The 26,901-nt window shown below is 38.3% G+C and overlaps 1 protein-coding gene across 2 annotated transcripts; it reads left to right on the top strand.

The window, feature by feature from the left end:
* Positions 1-1,226: 1,226 nt before the first annotated feature.
* SH3BGRL2 (SH3 domain binding glutamate rich protein like 2) lies at positions 1,227-26,901 on the top strand. 2 transcript variants are annotated; one of them, XM_070932888.1, is made up of 4 exons: positions 1,227-1,433; positions 12,272-12,457; positions 22,826-22,906; positions 24,353-26,901. In XM_070932888.1, exons 1-4 carry the CDS (start codon positions 1,389-1,391, stop codon positions 24,365-24,367), a joined length of 327 nt encoding a protein of 108 aa, XP_070788989.1. In that variant the 5' UTR covers positions 1,227-1,388; the 3' UTR covers positions 24,368-26,901. The 2 variants fall into 2 exon arrangements, with proteins under 2 accessions (XP_070788989.1, XP_070788990.1); XM_070932889.1 differs by lacking the exon at positions 1,227-1,433 and adding an exon at positions 1,445-1,589.

Here is a 26,901-nt window from a genome sequence, read left to right as displayed (position 1 = left end):
TTTGCCAATGTGCAGGACAGAGCATTTATTAGTTGAGATTTGGAGTTGCCAAATGCATGACCATTCTGACACATAGTCAATGTTGCTTTGTAGGGCAGCAGCATTGTCAGTGGTATTAAATAATTTTATGTCATCAGCGAAGAGGACACAACTGCTTTTAATATGATCACATAGGTCATTGATGTAAAGTAGAAAGAGCGTGGGTCCTAAAACGTTGCCTTGGGGAACACCGCTGTTAACAGGTGCCGGATTTGATTGGGGCCTCCCTATTTTGACTATTTGTTGCCTGTTGAACAGGAACGTGGCTATCCACTTGTGCAGAGATCCGGAGATGCCATAAGAACTTAGTTTCAACAATAATTTGTCATGCACCACTGAGTTAAAGGCTTTACAGAAGTCTATGTAAATTACATCTATTGCTTTACCCTGGTCAAGATGTGTGGTCCAAATGTTTCTACAGTGTAGGAGTTGCAGATTACAGGACAATTTTTTTCTAAAACCAAACTGCTTGTTAGATAGCAGGTTTGTCTCTAAGTGGAGGGTGATGGATTGGTTTATAATATATATATATATATACATATACATATACATATACATATACATATACATATACATATACATATACATATACATATACATATACATATACATATACATATACATACATACATACATACATACATACATACATACATACATATATATATATACATACATATATATATATATAATGTTAGGTTGTAAGTATTTACAGAAAATGCACAATCACTCAATGGTTTTTGTCTTTGCATTGGTTTCCCCCCCTCCCTTCTTTGCATATCATCTTTCCATAAACATCTGTTAAGGAGGTCAGTGAAATAGCTGCATACTTGTCAATTCTTTATCCTACTGTTCTCAGTTCAACTGATACATTCTTTATTCCACTGGTTTATCATTGAGATGATTTTGTTATCTTTTCCAATAACGAAGTGATGGTATGTGCCGTCCCTTATTTATTTGCATATCGTCCTTCTCTCAAAGGGAAGAGAAAGGGAAGGATTCCTCACTTGGAGTCGGACAGCTTCGGTTAATGCCAGGGCCCGTAAAACTACATTTCCCAGACATCTCTGCACCCTGCATCCTCCCCCCCCCTCCCCTCCTCCTCTTATCTTCGGATTCCTGCCGCATCTCGGAGTCACTCGCAGCCCTACTTATCTGCGGCGCGCCCTGCGATCGCGGGCTCGTAGGGCGGAAGCGCTTAGAGGAGCGAGGCAGGCTAGGCGCTGGCTAGGCAGACTCTAGTCTAGGCGAAGCGGCGCGACACGGAGGCGCGGAAGGCTCGCAGCTGCTAGACTTTGGCAGAGGGAGCTGCCTTGAAGCGCATGTAGGGAGGGAGGAAAGAAGGGAAGATGGTCATTCGGGTTTTCGTCGCGTCTTCCTCTTGTTCCGTGGCGGTGAGTGGAAAAGGGAGGCTGGGGAGCGTGAAAGTCCCAACGATCAAGCGAGGGAGCCTCTGAATTCATTCATCGTCCCTGTCTTTTGGTGTTGTTGGGCCGGACTACAACTCCCATCACGCCTTAGTCCCGCACGACCCATGTGGCTGGACGATGGTAGGAGAGTTATCCATCGCACTCGGGACGCGAGGTCAGGGAAGGAAGGCTATGCCTTCGACAGACCCCCCCAACCCCCCCCCCAAAACCCCCGGGAGCATCTATGCACCGAGGCTGTCGAAATCGCCACCCGACAGAAAGCAAAACGCGCGGGAAATCTTTCATTAGGAAACCGGCGGGGCCGAAAGAGAGAGAGATTTCTACCGCGGGCAACAAAGTCCGTAACTCTGCAAAGCAGCGTAGTTGTTTTTCGTGGCTAATTAACAGCCTTTTTTCCCGGGAGAGAGAGAGAGACGAGGCGAGCAGTCCTATCGGCAGCCTCTCGGTTGCAGAATCTTTGGGTTTGGGCGGGCTGGAATATGCATGTTGTAATTTACTAATAATGTTGTTTACTCGCCCATTTCCTTTAATTTGGTAATATGAAAGGGTGAAAGAAAATAAGTATACATCAAAAGCATTTACCGTCCTTGTTACCCTTTCCGAAAAATCGGAGTGACCCCGGTTTTAAAATGAAGTAATTAATAGTTAATAATCTATGACTAATAATGAATTACACTGTATTTTTTTGAAAAAGGAGTCCATTTGTAGAAATGGGACTGGTAGGTGCATGAGAAGGCTTTATGCATTTAATATGATTTATATGCCTGTCCATCTCACATAAGTGACTCTGGGCAATGTACAGGATTAAAACACAAAACCTACCCCACATATCTTCCAACACCCAAGGATAAACAATCCACTCGCCATCAACATGCCAGAGCTCATCTGAGTTCATAATAGAGCTTGTAATTATATGCACATAAATTGAGTTTGTAAACACATTAAATTCACCATAAAATTGCTGCTTCAATAGCATTTTTCAATCCACACAAAAACTCAAAAAGTTGTATTTCTGATGCAAGTCAAATTTAAGCCTTGCTAAGATCTTGATATTAAACTCTAAATCTATTGAAGGAAGGTGAGAGGATTTACACTAAAATGGTTAGAAAGCACATACTAAACCAACACCCACAGCTCTTCGAAAATAAACATTTTTGCTTGGCACCATGTGCTGTTTAAGTAATTAAGCTGCCTCTGTAAATATGCTTAAAATTTCAGCTACATGTGGTTGGCATATCCACTATTTTTTAAAAAATGTTTTTTGAGTGGTCCCCACTAGTACTATCTTTTTTCTCAGTCCTTCTGTTTTTCTCTCAATATACTTTTAGTCTTTAGATATTTCCCTTTTGCACAGACACAGTGATATTTTGGCACTGTAAGGATTGTTGCTCAAAGAATGTAGGATTGGTGTTTATATGTATGATAATGTGAACAAAGTGAAGCTGCATTAACCCTTTGAAGTTTTCTGTCTTTTGTACAGTAATAACAGAGATAGCCATCTCTGGCCTTCCTTCCTGCAGGTGTTGTGCAGTTTGAAAACTAATGAGCACCAAGTTAGGAAAGGCTCTTAGACATATTGTACAGGTAGTTTATAATCCCTAGACTTTCTGCTGCTGTAACTAATTTTGCTATCTCTAGAGAACTCTGTTGAGTTATATATTCTTATCAAGGTAAGCATAAATATGGACCTGCATGGGCTTTTTATGAAAGTCATTGAAGGAGATTTTCTACACCCATAACTGCTTTTCCTTCAGTGTTGGTGATACTGAACTTTGCCTTCTGTAAAACACACATATGCAGCCTCTATGGTCTCTGCAGTTTTTGATAGATCTGATAGCTGTGTGTGATATTTGTGTTCCGTCCATTCATGTAATAAATGCTGAAGTACAGTGTGGTTTGGCACAAAGTATGTATCATGCTAGGTAGCTGCATGTTAACAACCAATAATGACTATTTATCCATTTCAGGAGCCTGCTGAGTAAACTATTAGATCTTTTTAGAACCTGTATAATGAGCAATCACTGAACATTCACAATAAAAGCCTCTCTCGTAGTAGAACTGTCCGTCTATTTTTAGCAAGTGGTTTATAGTAATACATCATCAAAATGTTTAATCTGTGTCACATATTTAAAAACAATGATTAAATAACCAAGAAACTGAAGATGCTGTCCCTGTCTCAAATAAAAAACCTGGGATTTTCTACTAAGTCTCACTAGGCTTAGCAGAGCTTATATTTGAGCAGGTATACATCAAGTTGTACTATTTATATTTGGCTCTGTGCCTATTTGCCTTGTGCAAGTCAGGAAATCCTTCCTTCCCTTAAAGTTTATTACTCATTTCCTGGGTGCCATATCTGTAATTGAATGCTTGAACTACTAAAATAGGCAAATTATTGTCTTGCTCAAAGCAAAGGGTTGGTGTATACAGTATACGTAAACTTAATGCTAGAATATTTTCTAGTCGGTATCCTGTGAAAAGTGGTGTGGCCTTAAGCACTTTCGACACCACTGTTCCTTCTCAATAATCAATAGGTCTGAGAAGTGGTACTGGCAATTCTGCAGCAGTAATAGTGCAACAACCATAAAGTAGACCAGCGAGTCCCAACCTTTCCGGCTTGGCGGGGTGGGGGGGGGGCGGGCGGGAGAGGGGAGGGTTTATTTATTTATTTATTTATTTATTTATTTATTTATTTATTTATTTTGTGAAGCATATATAAGATTACAGATATAAGTATAAACATGATTATGAATAAATGAAATGGATATGAATAAATGGGGACATTAGGACATTAATTAATTAGGACATTCATTAGGACAGGGATGGGATGCGGTGGCTCAGGGGCTAAGACGCTGAGCTTGTCGATCGAAAGGTTGGCAGTTCAGTGGTTCGAATCCCTAGTGCCATGTAATGGGGTGAGCTCCTGATACTTGTCCCAGCTTCTGCCAACCTAGCAATTTGAAAGCATATAAAAAATGCAAGTAGAAAAATAGGGACCACCTTTGGCGGGAAGGTAATAGTGTTCTGTGCGCCTTTGTCGTTTAGTCATGTTGGCCACATGACCACGGAGACGTTTTCGGACAGCGCTGGCTCTTCGGCTTTGAAACGGAGATGAGCACCGCCCCCTAGAGTCAGGAACGACTAGCACATATGTGCAAGGGGAACCTTTACCTTTAGGACAGGGATGGTAGGCATGTTGCTGCGCTTATGCATGCCCCTTACAGACCTCTTAGGAATGGGGTGAGCATGGAAAATTCCATGTGAGCGTGGAATTTTTTACTAATGGTAAAAAAATTGTTTGCTACTCATCATGCTTCCTGGAACCAATGATTGCTACTGAGGTATCACTGTATATTCCTCAAGATAGAAGTGAAACAATTCTCAGAAATAACTTGATGAAATATTGTGATCATTTGTATAAAAAATAAGCTATACTTCCTCAACAGACATTTGAAATTACTGAACTGAGAGTGCTCTTCACTTAACAGAGGTGCTTCATTTCCCTCAACCCCCATTTCTTTCTTATGACTCCAGTACAATGTTATTATGGATAATATATAAATAAACGAACATGTCATGCTCATGGAATCTCTTTTGCATTTTATTACAAAGGTGGGGTACTATGTTTACTGAGTAAAAACAAGGGGAAGCTTTTCAATTAAATTAAAAGCCAACACTTTTTACTATAGCTTATTTTTGCACATCTGATAGAATGGACTCTAGGTGTATGAATGTTTCTACCATTTTTTAAAATTTGTAATAGGCTACAAAATGTATATTTTCCTTATGTGGATTAATATGGTTGCCCTTCTGGGATTTTTTTTAAATTTAGAAATACTCTCTACATTATTCAGGGACCTTTCTTCCACATAAGTGAATTGAGGATTACAGCAGAAATTCATTTTTAATGAATGATAGAAGTTGCCAGTAACTTCAGAAATTCAGTATAATGGACTCTGTTAATACTAGCAAAATGCAGGACTTGAATCTTAAATCTTTCATCCTTGATTTCAATTGCTACCTTATTATATTGAATGTAGAGCACTCTTCAGAATGAACAATATACAAGATGAGACAACTTTGTATAAAATTAGACAATCAATGACCCATTGTTTCAAAGATATTTCCTTACTTAAACAGAAACGGAATAACCAATGTTGGGCAAAAAAGCAGTGATAGAAGAAGCAATTTTCCTGCTAGCTTCCCATTGACTTTCTTTGTGGGAATCTGGCAGGGAGCATTGGAAATCTTCCCCTCCCCTCCCCTCTCCTGGTTGGTGGAGAAAGTCTTGCTGGTAAACTGTCACAGAATTAATATGGTTCTATGGTTAATATTGGAAATGAAGATTACACAACCACAGCAGCAGCACAGTAGTAACCAGCAGCACAGAGGGCAGTCACAACTTCCCCAAATTTAATCCCTCAGAAGTCATGGGTCCTAGATTTTGGAGACATTCTGTAAACCCATTTGAGGTACCTTGGTTCAAAAATTATTGCCCTAGGATGCACCATTTTCACCCAATTAAAGGTCTTGACAAAAAAGAGCTTTAGTAATATATAGATAGATCTTGTGTGAGTCATATATAGATACATCTTGTATGACCACTTTACTCTGGTCTCTAATCACTTAAGGTTTTTCTATCTCTATATGTAGATGATTCCATTACCTACTGCCATTCATTGAGAAGATGGGGACAGATATAGTACAATTTGTACCATCAAAAACAAGGGGATCAGATAAATGTTTAGAAATATTTTTAAGGAACCTTAGAAAACATACCTGATGCTCCTACCGCCTATTTTCACAACAACAACCTTGTGAGGTGGGCTGGGCTGAAAGTGTATCTCAATCAGTCACCTAGTTGGTTTTTATGTTTAACGGAGGCATAGAATTCAGTCTCTTGATTCCCAGCCCAGCGTCTTAAATAATACCAAATTGGCTCTCAGTTTGTTGAAATATGATATAGAGATTTGATCAGATGTTTGGTTTACAAAATATTCAGTATAAAAAACTATCATATTTTTTGGACTATAAAACACATTGGACTATAAGATGCACCTAGATTTAGAGGAAGAAAACAAGAAAAAAAATAGTTTTTGGCCTCCACGTGTCACGTTTTCATCCTCCCCGGCCCCCAGAAATACTTTGCAGGCCACAATCAGGCCCCTTTTTTGGCCCCCTGAACCGTCGGCACATCCCATTTTTGCCAAAAATCTGCCCATTTTTGGCCTGCAGAGTGCTTCTTGGGGCTGGGGAGGGCAAAAACGTGACGTACGGAGGGTTCGGGAGCCCAAAAACGGACCTGTTTTTGGAGAAAATGGGCTGTGCGGAGCACTGCAGAGTGCTTCTGGGGGCCGGGAAGGGCGAAAATGCGATTTGTGGAGGGTTCGTCAGCCCAAAAATGGACCCGTATTCTGTCTATAAGACGCACTGAAATTTTCACCCACTTTTAGGGGGGGAGAAGTGCGTCTTATACTCCAAAAAAATACGGTATATATTTTGAATATTTTTTCTGGTTTCTAATCACACAGCATAAATATGCTGTTCCCCAAAAGCATTCTTAGTCCCTGTCCTAGAATTCAGATATGCTTTGCTTAATCAAAGAATATTTCAAAATTCTAAGCCAGAACTCAAGACCCCTCTGTTGAGCAACAGCTGGCATGTTTTTGGTCTTATTTTCCCAATCCCTGACTGGCTGATTTACATTTTGAGTCATTTTAAACTGCTTTAATAATATTGGTGTTTGCTTACCCGACTCTTGTCATCCATCTGCTGATTGTGCTCCAGATTTAGCTCTTGGAAAAAAAAAAGAGCAACATGCAGAAATTCTGTTCTGTGCATTCTACCGGTTGCTGAGCTAATTGTTCTTTTTAAACAAGGATGCAAGTTGCCAACAGAAAATAGTCATTTTCAGCAGCTCCATAAATTTTACTAAATTATTCTCTGCAGGCAGTCCATTAATCTCCAGAGCATGCAGTCAGATATGTACTTTTAAAGCAAAAGTCTTTCAATCCTACGTATGAGAAATCTTGAACTGAGGGTTTTAAGGTAGTCTTATTTTTTTTACCATTAAGCATATAAAAATAAAATTTGTGCAAACAGGCGAGCAAAATTTGCAAGTCTCAAATGCTTGGCTGCCTTATTCAGCTTAATTTCTAGATTCATCGAATACTGAACAGCAAAATGTGATTTCTTTAGTTCCAGCTTCACACATTTTGCAAATTTTATATTGTGATTTGTAAAACATGATTTATGGTTGTATCTTATATATGAGCTCAGTCATTGTGACTTATGGGAAAAAATAATTAAAGCAAACTATGTTAGCATAGTGCTTACATGAGGAGTTAGAATATGTACTATTTGGTCTGGATACTGCCTTAGCTTTTGGGTATTCAATTTTCTAACCCTCTATTAACTATCCTCAGGTTACCTGTTTGTCAATCAGGTTACACCTTGCCACCAACAATGTGTTCCTAAGCTGTCTATAAACTGCTAGCATTTAGAACAGTTTTGTAAAATATGCAGTACAGTGATTTTGCCTTGTAGTAAGTGCACCATAACCTAGTTTTGACAGATTAATGCCCACTTTTTCTTTTTAGTTCTTTTGCGTCCCCCCTTTTCTCAGTTACTCGGCACCATTAATCCACAGAGACCTGCAAATTCTTTGAAAGAATGATTTACAACATTAGAGGTTGCCCTTCTTTTTAAGCACTTAAAGCAGCTGGTTCTCCTTTCAGCCTTGCGTGGTTGTTCAGAGGTTGCTCCTGGCAGTCTCTGCCTCCGCGTGCATCTATGGCTATTTTGCTTTGTATTAGGATACAGTGAAACAAAGTGCCTGTGAATGTATGTGCCTGTGGAAATAGGATTAACTGAACAGCTGGGCCAAAAAAACCAATCAGAATAGAGCTGGAAGGGACTTTGGAGGTCTAGTCCAACTCCCTGCTCAAGCAAGAGACTCTATAGCTGTGATGGTGAACCTATGGCACGCGTGCCAGAGGTGGCACACAAAACCCTCTCTGTGGGCACATGTGCCATTGCCAGTTGCTCTTCCGGGTTCCGGCGCGCGCATGTGCACCAGCCAGCTGCTCTCTTTTGGGATCTGGCGTGCACATGTGCACCGGCCAGCTGGGCTTTGCTGGCCGATGCGCATGTGCAAGCCAGAACCCAGAAGAGCATCTGGCTGTCGCATGCATGTGCGCCGGCCAGCTGCTCTCTTCCGGGTTCCAGTGCACACGCTCCAGTGCCAAAAAGGTTAATTATCACTGCCCTATACCATTTCAGACAGTTGGCTATCCAGTCTTTTCTTAAAACCCTCCAATGATGAAGCACCCACAACATCTGAAGGCAAGCTGTTCCACTGGTTATTTGTTCTCACTGAAAAGATATGATGGTTTGATTGGTTCAGAATGATGTGCTTTGTATCCACTTTTCTAAAGCATCTGTTTTGAAGGATTGTACAGACCTAGTAGTGGGGGAACCATATGCAGGATTCCACCTTCCATTATTCTGAGAATTTTGGAATATGTGTACTATAACATGATCTCTTTTCCCCCCACTTGTTAGTACAATGAAATGAAAACTAGACAACAAAAAGTTTTCTTCTCTGCAAATTTTCTGGATTGCCCAAAGTTCATTGGATAGAATTGCAAAATTCGTCATGGAAAAATTCCACTTGTTTAGTTATAATATGTTGTCTTGAAAAAATAGAATGTTTAATAAAATGAATAATTTGAAATAATCAAACAGCACATTCTGGATACAGTCTAATAAAATACTGGGAATTGAGAAAGGCATTTTCTTCTGCAGAGTATTTTTGAGAGAGTTGAGCTGGATCTAAACATCTGTAGCATTACAAACTAATTTTTACCAATAATTAGTTGCTAGTAATGAAAAAATAATACATTTCTTTACATAAATGAGTCTTGTGTTTGTTTTTGTTTTTGTTTTGCTTACTCAGAAATTAATAAAATGTGCTCCTTCAGCATATTTACTTTAATTTGATGTCTAAACTTAATCTTTTGGGGTTATTTTGGAACCTAAAATTCTTGGCCTATATGGTATACTGTATTTTTAAATAGTTTTTTAATGAATCTTTTAATTATCACTTTGTGTCATACTAGCCTTTTCAGTGCAGGGGAAAGCAGAGCAGGGGTGAAACCTGACAGGTTCTGGAGAACTGGTAGCGGAAATTTTGAGTAGTTCAGAGAATCAGCAAATACTACCTCTGGCTGACCCCAGAGTGGGGTGGGAATGGAGATTTTGCAATATCCTTCCCTCAGGAGTGGGGAGGGAATAGGGATTTTGCAGTATCCTTCTCCTGCTACGCCCACCAAGCCACACCATGCCCACCAAGCCACAGCCACAGAACCGGTAGTAAAAAAATTTGGATTTCACCACTGGAGCAGAGCCAATGGAATGTGGCCTTCCAGATGTTATTAGACTTCATTGTTCCTAACTATTAGTCTTGTTGACTAGAACTGATGTTGTTCACTTCCAACAACATTGTTCCTTCCTGTGGGTCATCTGAAAGCATATTCTTTATGAATTGTAAAAAGAAAAGTGCTTTTTGTCAAGACTGCAAGAAAGCTAAAGTAGTATGAAGGGTTAAAATAGCCATAGAAGATCTTCCTTCCTCTTCCTGAAGAAGTAGGAATGGTGTGTAGGAAATGATCAGTTTGGACCGTCTAGAATTGAGTTATGTCCTTCAGACATTGAGCCTTTTGGTGGGATCCCTGTTTCAAAGATGAACAATTTCTCTGGATTATGTGTGTCAGCTGAATACACTGTACTTCAGTTAGCAAATTAGTCTCATCAGTTGCTTTTTAAAAACAAAAACTGTAGAGCACATTGTAATGCTTCCCAACTAGCCTCTGTAGTATCTTTGAACATCTGTCCTGGGAAATCAAGACTCTCTCCTGAGATGTTCATATTGAAGCGGTTGCTATAGCAAAGTGCTACTGAACCCCTCTCCCCCCCCCACTTTTGGAGGTCCTTAGTAAAGGTTTCATAATAGGCATTGTTGTTTAGTCCACTGTATATCCCGCTGAGTAAATTATGTGTTGGAGCAATAGCTTCATTGTCTGTTGTTTTATTATGTTTCTTTCCTGAATATAAGTTTTCTTTTTTAAAAAATACACTTTATTTGGAAACTTTAAAAGGGCCATGCTATCTCTGAATTCTTATCTATACATCCCCCTCCTTTCTGGAGAATGCGATTTTCTAGAATGTTGGTGTAAAATGCTAACACAGCAGAAATAGAATTTTTAAAATGGGTGCAAATAGGCATGTGTAGTTTAGGGTCTACATCAGTATCCTTTTGTGATTCCCAGTGAACTGGGTTAATTATTTGGCCCTTTTTTCCTGACTAGGAATTTGAATAGGGATTGAGAAGTGAAAAATGACCCTTAAAGTTACAATTGTTAAGGCACCTCATTTCACCTCCTAAAATCCCTTGAGGACACTGCACAAAAAAGGTGTAGAATTATTTGTGCAAATGAACATGCAATTGTTAAAACGTGTAAGCTTTTTTTGAAATTTGAAATTACAAAGAGGAACAAGTGAAAGAATGTATGATAAAGTGGGATAAAATTTTTGGTTGTAATATACAGATGGAACAATGGGAACATTTGTAGCTGAAAGGACTGAAATTTATATTATGTTATAAAGTTGAGATTTATTATTTAGCGTATGGCATACAATGTTAGGGAAATCTATAAATGCTAGCCTACTAGGCTGCAGTCCTAACAGCCTAGATTGCTAGTTCATTCCATTTGGGGCTTGCACATCTGTCCTTGGTGCGCTGCGGGGGCAAATTACTTTCTACCAATTAGCCGTACCAAACTGGCGGCCCATGGGCTGGATGCGTCACATTCAGGCCATGCCCATCCCAGCTCCTCAAAGGCAAAAAACATCATGATATGTCATGACACATCATGTGAGGCAATTGAGTTTGACACCTGTGAATTAAGTAGTGGTGCATGGGTTGCTGGCTCTTCCAAGCTCCTCCACTGGTCTTGCCTCACCTCGGATCATGATGCCTCGCATCTGGCCAGGTCCAATGCCAGCTTGCGCTTTTTGCATACATGAACATAGTAAAGTGTCCCCCCCCCCCCAAATATATCTACTTACAATATTGCCTGCTTTCAAACTTCTGGGTAGGCAGGAGCTAGTGATCGAGTGACGGGAACTCACTCGGTCTCATGGACCTGGACTCGAACTGCCAGAGTGCAGACCATTTCTGGTCAGCAGTTCCAGTGTCATTAAGCCTCTGTGCTACTGCATCCCCTATAAAGCTGAGAATTTTTATACAGTGTCTATAAAAATTGTCTAGAATGCATAAGGACACTTGATACAGTTTATATTGAAAATGTGAATAAGAATGGATATTTCATCATGTTTTGTGGACATGTGAAGAAACTGGAAAAGTTTGGATTAAAACAAACAGATTTCAAGGACCAGGACATTAATATAAAATTGAGAACAGAGGTTTTTCTTTTTGAATGTATGGACAGTTGCAAAAAACTTTATTTCTGTGCATAATAACTTCAGTGAGATTATTGTATGCACAAAGATATAAAAATTTGGTACCATGCACAATGGAGGAATGGTTGGTGAAGATGATGGAGCTTGCTCAGATGGGTAAATTTACTTTTTCTGATCAAGAAATATCTACATATCTACATTATTGCTGACCGAAAACCTCTTATAGATTTTTTGCATACAGTAGAAACTTTGCCATGATTGACTTGCACAGTTGACCTGAGCAACAAGCAATTACCTCTTAGTTCTGCCTTTCTTTTTTCCAGATAAAGAAGAGGCAACAAGACATTGTGCGATTTCTGGAAGCCAACAAGATTGACTTTGAAGAAGTGGATATCACCATGTCAGAAGAGAAAAGGCGGTGGATGTATAAAAATATTCCTCAAGACAAACTGCCTGCACAAGGCAACCCATTGCCTCCCCAGATCTTCAGCAATGATGAGTACTGTGGAGTAAGTAACTTTCAAAAGTTTGTGGTTTCTCCATTTTATTACAGAAGAAAAACGAGGAGTGTACTGGACAATAACTCCAGGTAACATGAATGTGGAGGGCACCATGGTGATTAGATCCCCTCCCATGTGCTGTGGAGGAGTTTTTGGATTATGCCAAGGAATTATGGGATAATGAAACATCTGGTGATTGATTTTTCATCTCTGACATATTTCTAGCCTTAGATGAAATTTAAAAAGCCCTTGCTTGGTGGAAACCAACAGAAAAGAGAAGCATGTCTGTTCCTTTAAAGCAGACATCTCTAAGAAATTTTGATTGTATCTGAATATATACCCTCCCAGTGTTTCTTGCTTCCATAATATGTCAAACATCTATTCTCCATAAAATAAAGACGGCAATTCCCAATCATTTTTCTTCAGATTCATTATGAAGAGTATTGCGTTCACCAGTAGGTCACTATAAATTTTTTGTTGGGTCAAGTTTCATCTTACTAGAGAACTTTCTGTTTGATTTTATTCTGTTTTCTAACACTTCATACTTTTACTTTACTTTTACTTTTATTTGATTTATATACCGCCCTACTCCCGAAGGACTCAGGGCGGTGAACAGCCAACAATAAAATCCATACATACAAAATTTAAAAAGCAGAATTAAAATCAAATTAAATAGTTTTGGCCCAGACAAATTAAAACCCCAATAATTTAAAACCAATTTTAAAATTTGAATATATAAAATACTAAAAAATATTAAAAGTTAAAAATTCTTTTATAAAAGAGGGAGAAAATTAGGCCAGGCCCGCCTGATGAAATAAAAAGGTCTTTAGAGCACGGCGGAAGGTGCGCAGATCCGGGATCCTCCGTATCTCCGGGGGGAGCTCGTTCCAGATAGTAGGTGCCCCCACAGAGAAGGCTCTCCCCCTGGGGGCCGCCAGTTGGCATTGTTTGGCCGACGGCACCCAGAGAAGCCCCTCTCTATGGGAGCGTACCGGCCGGTGGGAGGCTATTGGTAGTAGTAGGCGGTCCCGCAAGTACCCAGGTCCTGAGCCATGGAGCGCTTTAAAGGTGGTCACCAAAACCTTGAAGCGCACCGGGAAGACCACCAGGAGCCAGTGCAGCTCGCGCAGGAGGGGTGTTACATGGGAACGCCAAGTCGCTCCCATTACCACCCGCGCGGCTGCACTCTGCGCCAGTTGGAGCCTCCGGGTGCTCCTCAAGGGGAGCCCCATGTAGAGAACGTTACAATAGTCCAGGCGGGAGGTTTACAGGCAAGGTAAATAAATAAATAAATTTAAGGGTTTTAAAGGTGAAAGGGCATATCATGAACATTAAAAAAACTTCTATAAATTATCCATTAATAGAATACTTACTTAGCACTGAAAAAAATCATTAAAAGCACAGCATAATGAAATAGTGTTAATAATTGTGTTACTGTGTGTATTCATGTGTGTGTAGCGGTTGCACTTTTGTGACTAATGTGAGTGCAACAGTTGTCAACATTTCACTGGGTTATTAATCAAACAGTACTATTGATTCAGTGAACCTATGTTGTAAGTATTTATATGGATATTCAGGCATGGTTGGATGTGCAATAAAAAAGATGAAATTTGGACTGAGTTAACATCTGGATATATCTGACAGCAGCTATGTACTATGCATAACAATCCTGTTTTTGCATAACAATTTTAGCATATCTGAATTCATAATAATCTGTTTTAATCCATTTACAATTGCTTGGCAATTCTGTATTAAAAATCTGAGCTTTGAAAATTGAAGACTAAAAATGACAGCTTTGGTTTCATGATAAATAGGTCATGGGAAATATAAAAGAATTTTTGGTCTTTCTAAAGAGAAACCAAGCGCTACTCTTTCCAAATAAAGCAGTTCTTTAACAACAGTGTTTTACAAACAATGAAACTTAATTTGAAAAATCTCCCAGTAGCTTTCTGTAAAAATATTAATTTTTTCTCTATTAATGTTTCTTTTTCTGTATGTTCCCAAGTGTTCTGGAAAAAATGAAATCACTATCTTTGGAGATTTTCTAGTATTTGAGCAGAAACCCTGAGGATGCTACTTTCTCTGATAAATACATAACAGTCAGCAGCTGGCTACCAATGACACAATATTACCTCATGTGTGAATGTTGACAAAACTATTGTGTTTGTTTTTTTTTACTAAAATACGTTTTTGAGCTCTTGCTTAATTTTTAATGACATAAAGTTGAAATATTTATTTTTAAAGGATACATATTCTTTATATTTATATTCTTTATATTTCTGGAACTATTTCTTTAAATGGACAATGAGTAGTCTGGTTTTCTAATAAAAACAATAGACTTTTTAGGATTAATACTAGAACCCCACAGCCTCAGATTTGGTTCGGGGCCTCACAGATTATGTGGGCCCTCAATATTAACTAAACTTGTAGCAATAATGTGATAAGATAGGCAGCCAATAAAATAATAAAACAATAAAATAAAATAAATAAATAAATAAATAATGTAGTAGTAAATGCATTACTTCTGGAGTATATTGACCCTGGAGGAAGTAGAGGTATCAGAAAACCAAGTTATTTATTTACAAATGGTTGTCTTTCAGGAAAGGAAAAAAATAAATAAAGCACGGGCATGTAAATGCTTGTCAAGAATTGCTTTGGTGGGAGTAGTTTATTTTGGTGTGTTTGTTACAGCTGCACACAGAGTTCAGTGGAAAACTCCTAATCGGATTGCCAACTGATAAAATAGGCTGCAGGTGGTGTTTTACAATCATAACAATACACAATGCATGCCCTTGTTCAGAATAATATGGGGTTGGCAGAAAGAGCTCCCAGAGGTAGAAGCCTCAGATACTTAGTGGGATGTACATCAGAACAGCCAAAGATAAATTGCAGGCAAGATTAAACAACAACTACCCATTCTTTCACTTGTTCTGAAACAATAGTCATCTTTGTTTGCCTTAGGAGGAAGATTGTTTGTAGTAATAGAACTCCTATTAACCACTCAGGCAATAGCTTAAGGGTAGAAATGGGTCCTCAGTAATTTCTTCATCTTACAATTGTCCATTTAGTCAATTGATTTAAAAACCAAAGTGACACAGTCCTTGCTGCCATCTAGTGGTCAGGTGGATTAGTGCCCCCCTCATTGGTTTCCTTGTTTTTAGTGTTTTGCTATTTGCATCTTGATTCTCCTTTTCTTGTACCTTACTTGTTTGCTCCTTAAGAGCTGCCTTGAATTTTGTATAACAGGTGTGGCAAGCAATGGTCTAAGCCTAAGGCAAGGGTGTTCAAACTCAAGGCCCGCAGGCCAGATCGGGCCCGTGGGGTGCTTAGATCTGGCCTGCGGGGCCACCCTGGAAACAGCGAAGGACCACCCCACGATGTCTCTGCCAGTGAAAACGTGCGGCCCTCCCACGTGCAGCCCTCCCAGGCTCTGTTTTTGGCCATGATGGCCTCCTGCAATCCTCTGCCAGTGAAAACGGAGCCCGGGCAGGCCACATGTGGCCCCCCTGAGCTTCGTTTTTGCTGGCCATCATGGCCGAAAATGGAGCCTTGATGAATGACGTCGAGCTGGCCATACTCATCCCCCCGTGTTCCCCCTGGGGTCAAACACAACCCTGATGTGGCCCTCAATGAAATTGAGTTTGACATCCCTGGTCTAAGGCAATGGTTCTTAACCTGAGGTAATTTGAACATATAAATAGCAATTTTTTAAAGTCTTTGTTTGTGAGCTGGTTTGAAACTGCTGCTGTTGCTGAGACACTTATGTAAAAGACTCTGGGTTTTGTGGAGATAGTGATATGGAGATAATGACATTATTTGAGACAGGAAAAGTATTAATTGGGTCAAATATTTCAAATCTCACTGCTCTGATGGCTGGATACTTTCTGGAGCCATCTCCCGAAGGTCCACAGAGTCCCCCAACACCCAATTATGCCACTGGAACGACTTGTCTAATTACTGAAAAGCGCTGGGGTGTCTGTTAAGAGAGAAAAGCCTGCTGCAGTGATTCATGTTTAACTATCGTTGATTGTAGGATTTTTTAATTTTTCTCACTTGGCCCTGCCTTTTTTTAATATATATATATTCAACCAGCTGTGTTTTTATCATTTCCCCCAATTTTTTTTTAAAAAAAACATTTGTAACCCTCTGCCAGCGAAAGACAGCCCATCCCTTGGGTAAAAAGGCAGACAATAAATTGTAGAAATAAACATGGAAAAGCTAAGATGGCAGGAGCTTATCCTATACATGAGGAAATCTTTTTTTTTAAAAGGTTCAAAGTGTACTTAAATAAATTCCTGCAAATTTAAACTTAAAATATGTCTTCTGTGGAGGAAAGGTATTATTAGCTGATTTGCATAAAAGCCTGCTTAACTGCATGAGTTGCTACAGAATAAAAGATTTTAGCCCAAGGTATTTTACATATGAACAGTGAAGACCAGACTTTCTGATTGCTTTACATTTCCAACAAGGAAGCTTCTCTTCAGACCATAAAGCTGTTGGTGGATAGAGTAAAGCAGTAAATAGGTTAAAAGCCAAACAATTGTCCTTTAAGAATCTACAACATTCTAGACAGCTTTTTTTTTTAAAGTGACAAAGTCGACACTTGCAAGCAGTGCTGAGAAGAATCCTTTTTTTAAAACTCACAGGCCTTAATTGTCCTTTGCACGTTAATTATCTGAGAAGCAGGGTGCTTGACTCTGACAATTTGCCAAATGATTTTTCTCACCATTTCCTATTTTCTTTAAAGGGAACAGATCATTTGATCACCGCCTAGCATCTATAAAGGTAATTGCTATAGGCAAGTGAATTCAAGTATGTTAATTGTAGTATGCAGGGGAAAGGTTGTCTCATGTAGATTCTAGCCTGTCTTGCTAGATTCCAGCAGCTCCCTTGCCAGGAGCCAACCAAAGTACATCTGGCTGGGGAAGTAGATTTTTTAAAAACCTCTTTAGGTAAGTAGCTGCCGTCCGTTTTGATATGGAGCAGAAGTTCATTTACTGGGGCAGGAATGGGTAGGCCAACTAGCCACATGCAGTTTCTATGCTTCCTATTTGCCTCCTTAGAATGGAAGGGACCTTGGAGGTCTTCTAGTCCAGCCCTCTGCTCAAGCAGGAGAACCTGTATCATTTCAGATGTTACTGTCTCTAGACTAGGGCTGTCAAACTCCCGGCCCATGGGCTGGATGCATCATGTGCTGGCCATGCCCACGTCCGGTTTAGTGAAGGGGGAAAAGTCCCGATACGTCACGTGACACAGCCGTGATGACCCGAGTTTGACACCCCTGGTCTAGACTCTTCTTAAAAATCTCCAGTGATGGAGCGCCCACGATTTCTGAAGGCAAGCTATTCCACTGGTTAATTGTCTTCACTGTTAGGAAGTTTCTCCTTAATTCCAGGTTGCTTCTCTTTGATTAGTTTCCAACCATTGTTTCTTGTCCTGCCCTCTGGTGCTTTGGAGAATAAATTGACCCTCTCCCAGAGGCCTCCCATTTTATCCTCACCTTGTCAAGTCTCAAAAAGAAAAAAAAAATGAACCACATTCTTTTATTGATTTCAGAAGTATTGTACATTATGATTTAATTTATTTATAAAGTCATTCTATTTTATATTTATATCTGTACTGAAGAAACTTAGAAGGTTTTTTTTTTTTGAAGCTGTTTATTGACTGCACCCCAATTTTGCTTTTTCTCCTTTTTTTCTCGTCTCCCAGTTCTTTCCGTTTTTAAATTTGTGTTTCTTATACCTTTTAAACAATTACTCGCTGTGTAATCTAAATACTTGTGTATCTCTTAAAATATTTTATTTGGCATTTTACCTGTTGATAAAATTAAAAGGATTTTTTAAATTCTTGGGTGCCTAAGTATAAAAACTGAGTTTGTGTACTCCTATGAGTTCCTTCTGTTCCTCTCTTGTCTACAAAATTCTTTACTTCCTTTTGTATTCTCCTCCTTCACATCACATCCCTTTTTATGTTCAATAGGACATGTTTATATGGTGCTATTTTTGGTGCTTAAAAGAAATACCACTTCAAAGTGTTCTTGCTTGAAGAGTGACTTGGTAAATGTGGAACGTGGATTATTGCAGAAAGAAAATGTGGGAGGTGGAGCTTATTCATAATATAAAAACTGCAAAAGGAGCCAGGTCCTTGGCTTTATTTATACCAGTTAAGCCATCAAATGACTTTTCTTGTGTTTAGTTTAATGTAATGTGAGAACTAGATTACCATTGTTATTCAGCCTCTAGATGTGTAGGTATGTTTAGAACACGGCCTTGAACAAGTCTGATTTCAGTTTGGGGTGGGTTGTTTTTTTTTTGTAGGATAGAAGTAAAGTGTGAAAGGTTCAGGGATGAATTATAATGTTGACTGAGAACCTGAATGAATTATAATGAATGTTAAGTAGGTTGTATGGTGCCACAAACAACATGGATCTGAAGATTAATATAACAGAAACAAGATGGTTCTGTTTCATAGGGAAGATGAAATGATTGCAAATTGTACATAAATGATGAAAAAATAAAACAAGTTGATGAAGAATTTTTTTAGATATGTAAGCCATAATAGGAACATGGTGTACATAATAGGATGTGGTGTGATGCAAGGAATGAAAGTTAAAAGCAAAAATTGTTGTGTACCAGAGTGTACTCTTGCCTACTTTATTACATGGAAGTAAGAGTTGTATATTATATAAATTACATAAAGCAAGCTGAATGCAATGGGAATGAACCACTTAAGAGACACGTAAAATAAAAAAAAGTCAAAAATGAACGGCTGATGAATGAATAAAAATTGATAAACAGTATGACATCTACAGTGGTACCTTAGTATTCATCGTTAATTGGTTCTGAGATGCTCAATGAGTACTAAAAACGATGAATACTGAACAGATTTTTCCCATAAGGAATAATGTAGCAAGGCAGCAAGCAGCAGGCAGCCAACACCGACAAGTTGTAGCTTGTGCCTTGCATACCAAACAAACAATCAGTACCGGGACAAAATGTTCACATCAAAATGTGTTGAGTAGCAAATTTAATGGCTTTCAAAGCAGTTGACTACCAAGGTACCACTGTATATGATTTGGTCATATAGAGAGAATAGATTTCTTAACAAGTATATGAAGAGTGAATAGTTTGAGAAGAAGGGCAAGACCAAGAAAGTAGTTGAATGAAAATTCTCAAAGGGAGAGAAATGAAAAGTTTATAGAGAATAATCTATGAAGCAATGTGCGAAAGTGAAGATGTTTGAAAAAGAATGAAAAGGTATAGGGAAAGATATTGGTGCGAACTATCATGAATTTCCTTCCCTATTCTCTTTTCTTCTGGATTTAATAACTTTTATTACGTATATTAAATGTTTATTATATGTTTTATTAAATATTTAATTCACTTTAATGTTAAATACTTTCCCCACTCATTGTCAGCATTTGGTACAATATTCTGGCCCTGAAAGAGAATAATGCATATGGACTTCGTGTGTGTGTGTGTGTGTGTGTGTGTGTGTGTGTGTGTGTGTGTGTGTATGTGTGTATGTGTGTATGTGTATGTGTGTTTGTGTGTGTGTGAGAGAGAGAGGGAGGGAGGGAGAGGGAATCACTATCAAATAATGCTGAATTATAATCCAACTATTTTTGTAGCAGAAATTCAGTGCAAGTTTTTCCTGTTAGAATGGAGTGATAAGAGAAGTTAATCTGCGTCATTTCAGGAGATTTAATTAAGTTTTAAAAAGTACAAGAAGAAGCCTTTCAAACAACAACATACAGAGACTATTTTAATTATACGTTATTAATGCACTAGATTATAGTAATATCAGAGTTTAAGGAGTGCGGTTAAAATAATTAAGACAGTGCTTTAATTTATGTGAGAAAGGAGTAATTGCAATATTACATCTTGAATTATAGTAGGGAAGGCCTGAGAAGAAGAGCTATAGAACAGTGCTAGGCATTCAGAAAAAACTTAGCATAAGTGTGTTTCTTCATCCTTATCACTCCAATTAATTTGGATTATTATTTTTATTTTTTTAATTAAATTTATACACTTCCTGTAACATGGGACAGAATAGGGAACTGGCAGAATAGTTTATTTATTAGATTTTTATCCAGCCATTGTAACTATAAATAATTCAAAGTGGCAAACATACATATTATTCCTTCCTTCTCCTATTTTCCCCTTACAACAGTAGCCCTGTGAGCTGGGTTGGCTGAGAGAAAGTGACTGTTTAGTGAGCTGTACTCATCCTGATGAGCCTTAATGGAGGAAAACAACTTTCATTGTTGAAACTTGAGGTTCACTTTTAGAAGCTTCTCTGAAAACAAACCTGTGATAATTTTCACAATTGGGAAAAAAGCTTATGGACAAAGAAAATGGGAAAATGTTATTTCCACGAGGGTAGAGCCATTTTAGACTTATTTCATTTGGAGGAAAAAAGCTACTGGTATGTGCTTCAGTGAACTAATATTGACTGTGTTCACACATCACACAAACTCAGGGCTATGTAAAATATACCTTGGATGACCTATAAAGAGTGAATTCACATATGCTAAGCCATAAACTGCATTTTATAAACCATGATAGATGGGAGTTACATCATATACTTAGCCAAAAGCAATTAGCTATCAAAATGACATAATGGAAAATGGAAAGCAGTAATTGTGATTGAGCACAATATATGCAAAATACCAGCTTTGCATCTGGTATGAAGAGTATTTTTTTCTATATTTTGCTAATATGAGATAAAGAAAAACAACGGTCATATGAATTTGAATGTTATGTCAAGGGAAAAAATTTTTTCCACTTGATGTGGCATAACAATAGAAGTAAAACTGTTTTTTTTAAAAAAACTAACTAGCTATATCCTACTATGGGTAAAATAAAATTGCAGAAATACATTCCATTCTTACCCCAGTTAAAATAGATCCTTTTTTATTTGTGCATGTGTAATCTGAAATGTGAGATCCTACAGATAGTGGATGGGGCTACAAATATGTTTAATAAATAAGTAATAAACAGATATGTGAGATTTAAAAATTGACTGATTATGATTTCAGGGCAATGAACAGACATATCAGATTCCTTTTTAAATAAATCAAAGCTGCGTGATAACACAGGTGAACCTTCTTTTGGTGTTTCAGCTTTCATGTTTAAAACCTCTTGAGATTTTGCTTTGTCATTTCAAATCAGGAGATCCCATCCTAGCCTTGGCTAAATGGGAGTAAATGACCCAGGTCACTCAGCAAGCAGAGCTTCAGAGTAGGACTGGTTTGTCATGTTTGGCCTGAAGAGTTAGACATTACAACCAGAAATCATGAACTCTGATTTCTTTTCCACATCAAACTTGAAACCAGAAGAAGTTGTTGAACTTGTTTCAAAGGTGTTGGCACGACTTGGGGGTTGTCTCTGAAGTCGGAGTGTTTGAGTGAAATGGCAGAACAGGGAATGTATGAGCAATGAATCTGTGTATAATTACCTTGTTATAAGTGGGTTTGAGTGGTTAATTATTTACACTTCTATATCCAGTCTGGCAGTGGAATAGATGAGCAGATTAAGCAGCCATTTATAGTCCTTTGATCTGTACTGATCTGTGGGGCAGTGGTACTGGAAAGTAAAGTAAATATTTAATTTATTGTTTATCCTGTGTTTTCATATCATAAGGAAAGCAGTACAATTTCTTGTGAGGAACGCTGCAACTTATTCTATTGTATTTCTACCAGACACTTTAGGTGGATGAACAAAATAGAATTATCTTCAATTCTAAATTTAATTCATTAAATATGTTGTAGTTGCCCATTCTATTAGATTCCAGGTGGCCTACAAAATCCAGAAGACAATAAAAACAAACACACATAAGAGGTAAAATGTCTAAATACAGCAGGGGCCCTGCAAATACATTAATACATGAACCCCAGACCTGGGAACAGAGCCAATTCTTAAGGGTTTTCTAAAGCTTCAGGAAAGGGGGCACCAGTTGTATCTCCAGGGGGACATTATTAGTTATTTGTTTATATATTTTAACCGGTTGATCACACTGTATTTTTTGACTATATATACCACTTTCATGATGTAACTAGACTAACTCCTATAATCCTTGGCTCAGTGTCTCTCAACCTTGGCAACTTGAAGACGTGGACTTCAACTCCCAGAATTCCATAGTCAGTATGGCTGGCTGGGGGAATTCTGGGAGTTGAAATCCACACATCTTAAAGTTGCCAGAGTAAAAGAAACCCTGACTTAACTTATACTGGCAACGATGGTGGGAATTAATCAAATACATCTGGAGGACACACACACACACACACACACATGCACGCACGCACGCACACATTTATGTGTTGAAGGATGAACATTTTAAAAGTATACTTTTAAAAAATCTTTTCTTTATCTTTAGGATTACGATTCGTTTTTTGAATCCAAGGAAAGTAACACCGTCTTTACATTTCTTCGCTTGAAGTCTAATTTGGCCTCACAGGTGAATATTTATAAACTAAAATTTAAAGTGTTTGCATTTGGTGTTTCAGTGTATTTTATCTTTTTTTCTTGTGTAATTAGAGTGAAATATGGAAGCAGCATAAGCAATTTTAGGCACCTGAGGCTGAAACAGGAACCTCCATAGTGATATTGCTGTCAGTCATGAAGAAGTGAAGACAATTATAAGGTTACCTGGGCTGCAAAAATCCAGACAGCCACTAGATGGGAGCAAAGCATTAAAAGTTTTCTGTATCTTTTTGATGCCATATATTAGTCATCCACACACATTAGCCCTATTTAATTATCTCTAGGTAATTCAGCTGATTTTCATTTGGTTTTTTTGGGATCTAATAAATTCTCAAATAAATTGGCCCTTTTTCACATGGTATTTGTTATGACTTTATTAATCTCAGTGGGAAAATAGTGGAACTTTTCCCTGGTTAGCTCTCTCTAGGTGAATAATCTGGAATCCCCATAAGAAGAAAAATTGCCATTCTGAACTTGAGTGGAATAGTTGTATAACTTGTGTTGGCTGTCCTTGAAATTTTGAAAGAGATTTAGTGGCAAATGAACTTAACTTATATATATGTTAATGTGTGTGTGTCAGGGGTGGGTTCTACTTACCTTTACTACCATTTTGCATTGTGCCAGCGCACTCTTCTGCGCATGCGCAGATTGCTTCTGATGACGTCCGGGTCAGTAGGCGGAGCCTCCTGCCAGTTTTACTAATGGTTCTTGTGAACTGGTCCAAACCGGGGGCAACCCACTACTGGTGTGTGTGTGTGTGTGTGTGTGTGTGTGTGTGTGTGTGTGTGTGTGTGATTTTCTGAAGGGAGCATTGCAACAATGCTCCCTTCAGATGGTTTTTAAGGAAGAATTTTGTGAGTAATTGATTTGGAGAGTGTATGCTTGTAATGATATGTGAGAAAGATCTTGAGAGAGAGGGTAAAGAAATTCTGCCTAGGGAGCAGTCAGATAAGAGAACAGTCAGATAAAATAGCCCATAGGTGCACAGTGGGTGGAGAAAGCCTTTCTCAGTTTCTCAAGAGACAGCGGGAGATATGTACTTTCAGACTTGCAAGATTCTGTTAATGTAGCTTTATAAAAAAGTAGAATAGGTCATCTTGCTTGTGTTTCCTGTCTGGTTTACCTGGGAAACTGTCTTATATTTAGAGCAAAAAGCAAAACAGTAACAAAAACAGAAAAGAAGGCTGAAATATGAGCTGATTTGCTGGCAGCCGTTTCTGTTACGTTGTATTTTTAATTTCTCCTGATCAATATTTTTAAATTTAGTTATATGATTTTGCTAAGCCGCCATAATTATGCTTTTTAATTGTTTATTTTAATGTTTCCCTAATTCACATTGTACACATTAAATTCTTTTTGTAAGCATAAAAAAAATGCTGTAATAATTTATATACATATTTTTTTTTTTAAAAAAAATTAGGAATCAGAACCTTAGGAAAACTCCTTGAAGATTCCAGAAGCACTTTGTCTGAGTGAATGAATTCCTCGATGTTCAGCACGCTACACCTTCCCTCGTGGATCACTGTGATACAAGCCAATATGCACCATTGCTATTTTGCTTGCTGCTGAAGGGGTGAAAATAAGACAACAGATACAAAAATACGGGGTGATTAGTTGTGTTGGGTGCTCTTCTTTCTTTGCAAATGTATCTGTAGTTAATCCTGTGAATCATGGTTCTGATATGCACTATTATTCCATTTAAATGATGACTTAAGATTCTCAAGAACGGCAAATGGCAGCAGAATCAGATCATGCATTATATAGTATCAGAGATTCAAGTGTTTACACTTTGCTGAGTTGAGAATTACTGCAGGGATGACTTATTGTTCTAACTGTGATTACAAACATCTTGAGCTTGCAAAGTTCTCATTTTCCAAAATACCAAAAAAAATTACAATAATTCTCCTTGCAGAACATCTCATTTTTGTGCTATATGTGCTAATGTGTTTTTATTGCCATAAGTGGGCCTAATATATATTCCTGGTAGAAGCAAGAGCATCAATATATGGTTGGGATTCAGCCGTACAATGTATAAGCCTTTCTGCATAAATGCCTAATTCAAGCAAGGATGTTTTTGCTTTGATGGCCATCTAAAAATGATCTCTTTAGACTCTCGACCTGGGAGAGACTGAGTTCTGGTGTTCAAGAACAATCCCAAATCAACTGATCAGCAAAAGTAGCAAAGAAGAAGTATCAGTGATCTGTGTCATTCTGAACAATATTGCCAAATTATATTTTTTCATATGCCTTCAATGTCAGTGTCAAGCATTCATAACAGTTAATGCTGTCAATTAATTGTAAGGTCAAGTTCAAAACATGGAGTGTACCATACATGGTGAGCAACATCTGTACAAGACGGAAGCCATGTTCAATCACTTTAATGGGGAAAAGGGCAGGGACTTTTCAAGAAAGGAACATTTTCTGCCTATAAAATATGGTACTTCATATGATTGTGTTGGGTGAAGACAATATGGTATCTTCCACTTTTAAAGCACATAAGAACAAACAACCCAGTAATATACATCTCTAAATGGGTGGAACTATAGAAAAATATCTCAGCCAGGACATTCTGTTTGGAAGTAAGTCCTATTATATTCAATTAAATTTAGCCCCTGACAAGTGCACACTTCTTATTTAGATTCCCGAACTCTTATAAAAAACATCCCACCTCTTCATCAGTACAGCTAGTTTTGGAAATCAGCTGCCTTCTTGTCAAAGACACTCTTTGGTTTAAAATTGGGCAGCTTCTGCCCCATTTTGCTTTGTGGTTTAAAGTTGAGCAGGTTCTGTTTGGCCATAGCTATCATTACCCCCAAGGACCTCTTTATAATTCTTTAAAAATGACAGCTGACTGCATCAAACTGTTTGGAAATGAAAGTATGCCGAAGAAGAAAAGCAAAGGGAAGCTAAGGGAGCAGAGGGGTCCTGATGACATGGCAGAAAGCAACTTGTTTTGTTTGTCTTGACAAATGTGCATGTCTTGCGATTGGTCACAGCACAATCGCATCTACTCTGTGTTTAGAGAAGCTCTTTTGTCATAGACACTTTGTAATAGGGGCACTCAGGACCTGCTTCGTTTTTAAAAATCCAGATGTGTTCCATTCCAGTCTTGCACTCTAGAACAACATGTAATCTTTGGGATTAAATTACTTGATGAAGTGTGTTAATTTTATTGTATACAGTTTCCCATCTGTTAGAGTTCTGTCTTATCTTTCATCAAGATGTTCTCTCTTTGAGCCTCTTGATTAGGACAATAAATTCAGGTATTCTGTTTAGATTTGGGGTGCAAAAATCTAGATGACCAATAAATCAGGGGTCCCCAACCAGTATTGGTCCATGGGTTGTTAGGAGGTGGAGGTGAGCTGCGGGCGAGTGAGTGAAACCAAAACAGTTCTCCCCCCCACTTCTCTCCGGACAATGCAAACTTGTCTTCCATGAAACCAGCTTCTGGTGCCAAAAAGGTTGGGGGCTGCTGCCATAGATGTTAGAAAAAGGCAGGCTGTCTCCGAAACCACCCTAGCCCTTGGCTGCCATCTAGTGGTCACTGATTTTTCAGCCCAGATCAGTTAGCTGCATCCAGGGGAAAGAATATATTAATAGTGAAACCAGGTAAGCGTGATCTATATTCAGTTACTCACTCAAAACTCAGGGAAGTTTCTGAAGTATTTGTTATGAACAGGCATTCCAAGGGAGTGGGAAACTTTTAAGAATCCACTGTGTTATCCATTCTACTGTATACATGCAAACCCTTGTCATAGTTAAAATAGGAAGAGATTTTAGCTAATTTTAATGATAAGATGATGTAAATTTAGATTTTATTGTTGTTTTGGATTTTATGGAAGAGGGAGCATATTATTAGAATGCAGTTACAAAAAGTGTCCTGTTTTCATGTCTGAATCAGATCACTTAAGCTCACTAGTGAATGCTATTCTATATTTAATTAAATGTTTGGCTTTTTTAAATTAAAAA

The sequence above is a fragment of the Pituophis catenifer genome, unplaced genomic scaffold (genome assembly GCF_029215685.1).
Source record: "Pituophis catenifer annectens isolate HBS135680 unplaced genomic scaffold, rPitCat1.0.hap2 SCAF_1, whole genome shotgun sequence".
Taxonomy (NCBI): domain Eukaryota; kingdom Metazoa; phylum Chordata; class Lepidosauria; order Squamata; family Colubridae; genus Pituophis; species Pituophis catenifer.
This window is presented reverse-complemented; position numbering and strand designations above follow the sequence as displayed.

Coding starts and splice junctions, on each gene's coding strand:
- SH3BGRL2 (XM_070932888.1), top strand. CDS start 1,389: ATGGTCATTCGGGTTTTCGTCGCGTCTTCCTCTTGTTCCGTGGCG. Junction 1,434..12,271: donor CTTCCTCTTGTTCCGTGGCG/GTGAGTGGAAAA, acceptor TCTTTTTTCCAG/ATAAAGAAGAGGCAACAAGA. Junction 12,458..22,825: donor GCAATGATGAGTACTGTGGA/GTAAGTAACTTT, acceptor CTTTATCTTTAG/GATTACGATTCGTTTTTTGA.